General features: G+C 40.8%; 2 protein-coding genes across 2 annotated transcripts; both read right to left on the reverse strand.

Moving 5' to 3' along the window:
- Positions 1-443: 443 nt before the first annotated feature.
- On the reverse strand, positions 444-1,889 carry LOC111223389 (alpha-(1,3)-fucosyltransferase 9-like). Its single transcript, XM_022747511.1, has 2 exons — positions 1,860-1,889; positions 444-1,545 (listed from the first exon to the last, which is right to left on the reverse strand). Exon 2 carries the CDS (start codon positions 1,536-1,538, stop codon positions 444-446), a length of 1,095 nt encoding a protein of 364 aa, XP_022603232.1. The 5' UTR covers positions 1,539-1,545; positions 1,860-1,889.
- A 503-nt stretch (positions 1,890-2,392) lies between these two features.
- On the reverse strand, positions 2,393-5,210 carry LOC111223224 (alpha-(1,3)-fucosyltransferase 9-like). Its single transcript, XM_022747289.1, has 2 exons — positions 5,163-5,210; positions 2,393-3,970 (listed from the first exon to the last, which is right to left on the reverse strand). Exon 2 carries the CDS (start codon positions 3,968-3,970, stop codon positions 2,876-2,878), a length of 1,095 nt encoding a protein of 364 aa, XP_022603010.1. The 5' UTR covers positions 5,163-5,210; the 3' UTR covers positions 2,393-2,875.
- Between the last annotated feature and the right edge of the window lie 2,967 nt (positions 5,211-8,177).

Raw genomic sequence — 8,177 nt, forward strand, 5'->3', positions numbered from 1 at the left:
CTCTAGTCCGCACTAGTCTGACTAAGGATAAGATGTTTACATGTGCAAAAATATAATCTCTTTATTCAAAAACCTGATTATCGCTGACCATGTATCCCTATATTTTGTGATTAGTTTGTTTGTTTTTTTTAACGTAAACTGAAGGATTATGTGTTGCTTTATAGATTAAGAAAAATTCTCCTTTTAAAGCTACATGAACCATGCAGAACCTGAAAAATGTTGTCACAAAACTAAAAACAAGGCTGTTTTCTTTGATCATGCACAGGTTTGGAGATATGTGGGTTTTACAGGACAATGATGATATGGTTGCCCATAATGTTTGATCAAATGTACAATTTCATCTGTGTTGAGGCAAAACTTGTTTTATTTTCTATAGACAATACAACAATGAGTACTTCCTTGTAGCATGATTATCACAGAGGTACGGTACATACATGAAAGTGTCACAGTAAGAACCACTTGTACAGATCAGGTACAACTCTGTACTCCTTGTTCATGCCCACATGATGACAGGCCTGACAGATCGCATGTGCAAACTCATGATTCTCCTCCGTAAGATGACGTCTGACAGTATAGAATTGCCGCCAGCTAAAGTATCTTATATAAGCCTCATCATCCTCATCCAGCCTGAGGAGGAAATCAGCCAGTGTCATAGCATCAGGAAAGTCATTTACATGTATGAAGGAAGTACCTGGGGCAAAGTCCTCGTAGTTGTTTCTCGGTGGGCCCAAAACTATCGGCACAGTGCCAGCTGTGAGAGGACCATTGAATGTTTCTGTAATGTAATCTCTGTGAATTGAATTCTCAAAGGAAAGGAAGAATTTGCAGCTGCTAATAGTCCGGAAATAGTTTTCACCCTTCAAGCTCTCCGCAGAGGAGCTGGAAAAGACATGCACCTTTATGTATTTTACAAGCTCTATGTAATAGCTGTATCTCTCCACTGATGTCGCGCTGAGGTCACTCTTATCCACAATCCAACAAAGCAATCGTTGTTTCCTTGGTAGCACAAAATGCTCAGCTGGTTTCTTTTTGACAGTCAGTTTCCAGCGAACGTGGATGTCTGCATCCTGCCTGTAGCTCAAGGTTAAATTAAAAAGGCCTTGAAGGCCTGCTATCCTGTGTGTGTTGGTGGGTGAGTCCATGTTAAACCAGATCCACCTTTGAAATCGGGGTCTTGGTGAGGTGGGAAGGTTGGAGAGGTCATCATGGATAGCTCTGTGAAATATCACAACTGCCTCAGCCCTGGAGTACAAAGACCTATCATCTGTGAGGTGGCAGCTGTCAATGTCGAAAAGCTTCTTACAGTCTTGAAAATCAAAACTTTTGTTTTCAGGCCAGAACCACAGCAGCACGATAGGCTTGACAGTCTGTTGTGTCTCTGCAGTGCCGTTTGGCCGCCTTGAATAAGCCGGGAGAGGATGCCATTTGGGAGATGAAAGTGAGGTATAGTGCATTAAAAACAGGACTATGGCTCCAGCCAGCATGAGAGTCACTGTCAGGATGGCTCGTAAAATAGAAAAATTGGGAGAAGAGGCCATATTAAAACTGCAAGGAAAGAAGATCCTCTTATCATGATCATTGGCAACACATATCCTCATCAATTTTGAAGAGTTTTAGAATCTATACTAAGTGTTAAATCAGAAGCAGCAGGGGTAAGTCATTTAAGAATTCATAATCCCAAAAAAAAAAAATCTATTACCAAAGTAGCATGAGAAGTGAAATGGATGATCATACAATTTTTGTTTGGATCCAAATTAACATCATTTCTGCAATAGAAAATGCTCCTCCACTAAAAAGCGGTGGCAATGATAATTTTTCAAAGCAGCAAATCAGGTGGAAGGTAAGCTATAGTGAAATACCTGCTGGTCCCGTGAAGCTGGAAATGCTGTTCCTGCTTGGAAGAGTGTGAGTGTGTAAATATTCTGCTGGATTCAGAATGTGACTGAGGGGTTGGGCGAGTGAAACGCAGCTTAGGAAAACTTGCTGGCTTTTCTCTCACTCTTTTGCGGCGAATCCCTTCAGATGTCACATTTGACTGATGTCCCACCTTCTCATTAGCCTAACCAATACTCTGTCAGGCTGGGCGGTCAAACATTACTAAGAGAAATTTGACTTTTAAACAAGTGATTTTCATAAAGGTTGGGTAAGTAGCTGTTGGGTGTTCAAAATTCAAATTGAAACATGCAAAATCAGTCCTGAAAGGAGGTGTTGTAGTAGCTGCAGTGCATCTCCAACTTTACCAAGTGCTACGACAAAGGCAGAAAATAGAAAAATTAACAAAGGCATAACCATATTTGAAAATTAGGTAACTTTATTATGATTTACACAAAGCAAACTGGTTATAGCTACAAAGTGAAACAAATGAATAAATAATGTAAATCACCTTCCCCATATAAAATGTATTAAAAGTATTGGAATTATCAGCTATAATTGTAAATGTATAGTCATTTATTTGTCTATGGATATTACATTCATAACAGCACAGTCTCAGAGATTCAGTCCCTTAACCCAGCCGAACAAATCATGTTACAAACCAGGATCTTTGCATCATCATCATCCATCTTCTAATCTTTTACCTCCACTGTTGGGTGTGGAAGGAAAAGGTATAGAAAGCAGGGGTGAGCCTTTGACATGACAAATGAATCAAAGCAAATACTGGTCACAAACAGCATCTTTGTCTCTGTCTCATCCCACCTGGTCTTACTGGATCATTGGAGCAATACACACACAACAAGTGAAAGGAAGACAGATGAAACCGGTGTCAGATGGATGTTTGCTTTCTACTGTAAATACCACAGTTTATTCGATGTGCTTCACTTTGTTTTATTGCGCAAAAGCTGTACTCACAAAAAAAACCCCCAAAAAAACCTGCTTTTCATGACCAGTACCACCCATAAAGGTCATTGACTACATGGTAATCCCTGTTTTTCGACATGTGGTCACAAGCGAGGCAGATGGGCTGAATGAATTCATTTTGCATTGACAGAAGATGAGGAGTGGCTGTGTAGTGCTTTCTCCACTCAAAGTAACATATGTACGCTTCACTATTTGTGTCCAAGTAGTTCAGAAACTCTGCCAGTGATTTAGGATCAGGGAAATCATTGATGTGAATGAAGGAATCAGAGGGAATGAACTGCTCGTAGTTTTCTCTTGGTGGACCCAAAACTACAGGGACCGTCCCTGCCACGAGGGGCCCGTTCACCTTCTCAGTGATGTAGTCTCTGTGGATTGAGTTCTCAAATGAGAGGTAAAACTTACAACTAGCAATGGTTGAGTAATAGTCCTCGTAACTTAACAATTTCCCTGAAAAAGCACCAAAGAGATGGATCTGTATGTGTTTGGACAGTTCACGGTAATAGTTCTCTCTCACAGCTGTTCCAGTAGCTGGATTGTTGTTACTGACGATCCAACACACCAGTTTGTCTTTCTTGGGCAGAACAAAGTCATCTTTCATCTCTGTTTTCCTGATTATCAGCTCATTCCTCACCGTGATGTCAGCATCTCGTCTGTAGCTCAGTGTTAAGTTGAACAGGTTGTCCAAACCTGGAATCTTCGCTGTGTTCGTAGGAGATTCCACATGGTACCAAATCCACTTCTGAAAAGTTGGACGTGGGTCCTTAGGCATGTTCTGCAAATGCCAGTTTATATCTCTATGGAAGAAAATGACTCCCTGTGCTTTACTGTACATGGATCTATTATCTGTCAGTAGGCAGCTATCAATGTTGAAGTAGGTAGAACAGGTCTTGAAATCAAACCTCACACCAAGAGGCCAGAACCACAGCAGGACTATGGGCTTCTCAGTGGGATCCATGGCTTCATAAGCGTCTTCATCCATTAATGTACAGGTAGATGATGGACAAACAGGGGATGGTAGCTCAAAATACAGAGAGAATGCAAGAACAGAGCCGATGAGGCCAAGAGCAGCAGTTGTTGCTAAACACAAAGTTTTCCTGGAAGCTGCTGACATCATCTGTGGAAGCAGAAAAAGAGCCTCACGTGATCTCTTTGATAACTGCGTCATGAATTGTAGTTCTACAACTGACCATTAGCTAAACCTAAAAAGTGACTGTCCAAGCTGTGAGTTTGTGTGCATTCACATTGACAATCATGGCATCATGCAGTGAACTATGATCACTTGGATAGTGTACTCAAAACAGGCAAAAACTTGACTGTGGAATCCCGGACACCCGCCATCTTGGCTACATAGCGGAACGGGAGTGACCACCACTGTGTTTCAGACTCATGAAAATGGCAGCCGTGGAAGGAGGACACGGTGTCGTCACCGATAGGCACACACAATAAAGTAAAACATAAAATTTTTTCAAAGCAGCCGGCAGACATTTTGGTTTGGGGACAACCATGATCAAATGTTGCAATCGTAATTTCCGATAGGTGCACAAAGGCTGTGTTTGATTTGAGGTATACACTGTTAGCCTAGCATTGTTAGCAGAAGTGTTGGGAATGGATTAAGATCCTTCGTAGGCCGGGCCGTCTCATTTTGGTTCGGCCTTTGCGGTCTACAATGGCTAAGAGGGGTCACACCTTTCTATACCATGTCTCCCAATGGCTGTAGCCCCTGAAATGGAACACAGCTATCATCACGTGATATGCATTTTTAGGTGTGTAAGTATGGACGGAGAGTATTTCTGATACGGAGCTAAAACACTTGTCTGGTCAGAGATTGGTTTCCTTTTAAAACACTCTTTTATAATGAAAACGTATTAGTGTGGACGGAGGCTGTGTTTAGTGAGTGGGGGAGAGCAGCAGCACGGTTGGGTGACCAATCGGCAGCCAGACAGAAATGTCTGCGATAACGACCGTCATCAGCTGTTTTAATAAAATAAAAGTCTGATCATTTTTTTACTCCATACTCATGATTCTAGGGCTAACAGACTCTGCTCTGCAATACCAAGAACAATGCTGTTTTTTTGTTTCAATGTCATTTACATGGTTAAGAACCTGATGAGGATTCTAACTTTGCATTGGACATGTTAGCAATTATGACAGTTATTTAACATCTAAAAAGTCCTCTGAAGAAATAAAACAAGAACACACAAGCACTTTGCAATGCCTATAATTTAGTAAATCAACAGTACAGTCAATATTCTAATCCCCTAGAGGAATTAAGATTATCATCACTAAATAGAAAATGCTGTTCTCACCTTTCCATGGAGTATAAAGGTTGGATGTCTCTCTCTGGTATTCTGGCAGGTTTCCGTCACTTGAACACATGTGAACGCTAAAATATGGACGAGGCTAATCTCCTGAGTTCAACAAAAGAAACCAGTTTTACTTGCTTACATTGCTGGACACACATTTTTTAAATTCACATTTTAGACTTCCTCTATCATTTGGAATCATGATCAAGATGGTCCAGATAGTAGTGATCATGATCATAACTTACACACAAATCGACGAACACACCACCAAACAGTTTTCAAAAAGAAAGGACAAACTAATGCCATCGGCCACAGCTATGTTCCCACCAGTGGGAAACATAGCTGTCATTTATCTCTGTCCTCACTTTTCCACCTGCAGAAGCCACCCAACCCTGCACACAAGCCCAAAAACAAACAACAGCCATCTCACAAAAGCTGGTAATGGCTGTAGACCAACATCAGTCAAACCTGGAAATGCATGCACGCAAATGAAAGGACATTTGAGAACATGTTTTCATGAACATGTGAAAGTCAAATTTGTGTGTTGGGAGCGTGAATTACTTTGACTAGACTGGTCTTTGAATAGCACACAACAAACGACAAACACACTCTGTCTTTAAAATACTGCCTCTCCGGTACTTTCTCTGTGGTGAGCACACACCTTCTGAGACATGCTTTGGAGTCATTGTAGAAAATATTATTGGTTATGATGAATAATACCATCCATCCATCCATTTTCTACCGCTTATCCTCTCGTAGGGTCGCGGGGGGGCTGGAGCCTATCCCAGCATCCTTTCAGGCGAGAGGCGGGGTACACCCTGGACAGGTCGCCAGTCCATCGCAGGGCACACAGAGACAAACAACCATTCATTCTCACATTCATACCTATGGTCAATTTGGAGTAACCAATCAGCCTAGTCCCCATTTGCATGTCTTTGGACTGTGGGAGGAAGCCGGAGTACCCGGAGAGAACCCACACAAGCACGGGGAGAACATGCAAACTCCACACAGAAAGACCCCGCGCCCGAGCCGGGACTCGAACCCGGAACCTTCTTTGATGAATAATACATTATCTGAAATATTATGTATACTTCAGAAATGGGTAGTTTTAAATTAGATTTGAACATTTGATAGGTTGTTCCAACACATTTTTTGTATTTGTCAGGGGTGCAAACAATTAAATAAAATAATAATAATGTGGCAGATAATTTTCACGTTTAGTTTCCTTTATTTAACCAGGTATGGTCCTATTGAGATTCCAAATCTTCAAAAGAGACCTGGTCAAGACCACAGCTGCAATAACATAAATGTAAAAACATTATTATAAGTAGGAGTAATTAGCTTGATAAATGTATCTAAATATAAAGGTAGGCTATTTTGTAAGTATTTCACTGGTATTTACAGTTTTTTTTTTTTTAAACCGGTAATATGTATTGCTCAATACTGACTTCACTTTTTCATTACACTTCACACACTTCAAAACCCGACATTATAAAAAAAATGTATGTAAACCTTAAATTACATGTATAAAAGTTGTCACTGTATGACTGTCGGGTGAATGTTCAAGCAAACGTTTTTGGTGTTGTGATGTGGTATGTGAAATGTGTGCTGCTGATGGATGGCAAATTGTTTGTTTTTGTGCAACAAATTTTAAACAAAGGCAACAAGTCACACTGGTGGTGTTGACACACCCATCTTTTTTATAGCATGCAATGAAAACTGGATTGAGACAGATTAGCAGCAGGACAGTGAGAATCTTCCAGTGAGGTATTTTATCTCTGTCTCCATTGAATGTAAAAAGGTCAAACAGACAGATATGGATGGGAAAAGGACAGCTCTCTTGTCTCTCACTGATGCCAATAGAATGATTTTCTATGGTCAAAGTTTGTCTTTGTTATGCAGTCCATCCATAATTCAAATCCTCTGATTGGATTGTTGTCTGGGTCAAGACACATCGAGGCATCTGTAACGAGGTAGAAGACACACAGAGAAGAAGCAGAGGGTGATGGACGTAAAAGGTGTTTTTGTCAGATTGTATTTTAGGTTTTGCTGTCACAGGGGTGTATGGATATTTACCAAAGACAGAGCAGGAAGAGCTGCCTATAGAGCACTTAACGTACATTTGTCTGGAGTTTTCCATGTTGGAAAAGTATGTAAAAATGTTGATTATTTAATATGTCGGTTTTATGCAGCCTTAAATGACATCATTGTCCACAACCCCAAGTCCTCCATGTTTTGGACAGCATAGTTTAAAGCTGAGAAGTTTCAAAAGAGAGGAACACTTTGCACATCTATTTAGTGGTGGGGGAGGTAGCAGGTACGTAGGAGCGTGATGAGTGGATCCAAAAACCCTGCACACTGTTAAACAATTCATTTGCAATGTTTCAGTGTTTTTTTTTGTGCCTGACAAACTATTTCATTTGATGCGTTTGAGGCAGTTAGCTTAGCTTAGCACAGAGAGTCAAAACAGCTAGCTTGACCTTTCGACACTTTGGCTTTTGTAGGGATTATGATTAAACGCACAAGATGTAAAGTATTCATTAGTGAACTTTAGAGGTGGCACATTTTTTTACCCTAGCGAGGCAAGCTGTTTCCAGACTTTATTCCTGCACAGCTTCTGTACATTCATAAAGACAGAGAAGAAAGCTGAAGTCTGTTGTGTTCATAAATGTGCAGATGGCAGAACAACATGGTCGTTTTCTGTCCATCTTTTAAACGTGACTTAATAAGTGAACAATAAGAGGAGAACAATACGCACCACAGTGTTATCAGTCTTCTTGAATAGGTGTACTTCTTTTCTGAACTTTAAGGGTGATGGCTGGGCTGAGCAGGAAAGACAGTATCTGTTGGCACATTCTCATCCAGGTGACTATGTGATGGAGGCAAAGAGGGCAGTTCCAAAACACGGCATGCTCAATCCATCAACGTCAACTCTCACACCTTCTTCTGATACTGAAAGAAGATTAGAGATAAATCGTTAGATAGAGAGATAGGAGATAAACTGGTCATCCACTGTAC

This window comes from Seriola dumerili, unplaced genomic scaffold, assembly GCF_002260705.1.
Source record: "Seriola dumerili isolate Sdu_G_001 unplaced genomic scaffold, Sdu_1.0 BDQW01000110.1, whole genome shotgun sequence".
Classification (NCBI taxonomy): domain Eukaryota; kingdom Metazoa; phylum Chordata; class Actinopteri; order Carangiformes; family Carangidae; genus Seriola; species Seriola dumerili.

What these genes read in the sequence shown, in the direction of transcription:
- LOC111223389 (XM_022747511.1), bottom strand. Translation starts at nt 1,538, where the DNA reads ATGGCCTCTTCTCCCAATTTTTCTATTTTACGAGCCATCCTGACAGTG.
- LOC111223224 (XM_022747289.1), bottom strand. Translation starts at nt 3,970, where the DNA reads ATGATGTCAGCAGCTTCCAGGAAAACTTTGTGTTTAGCAACAACTGCT.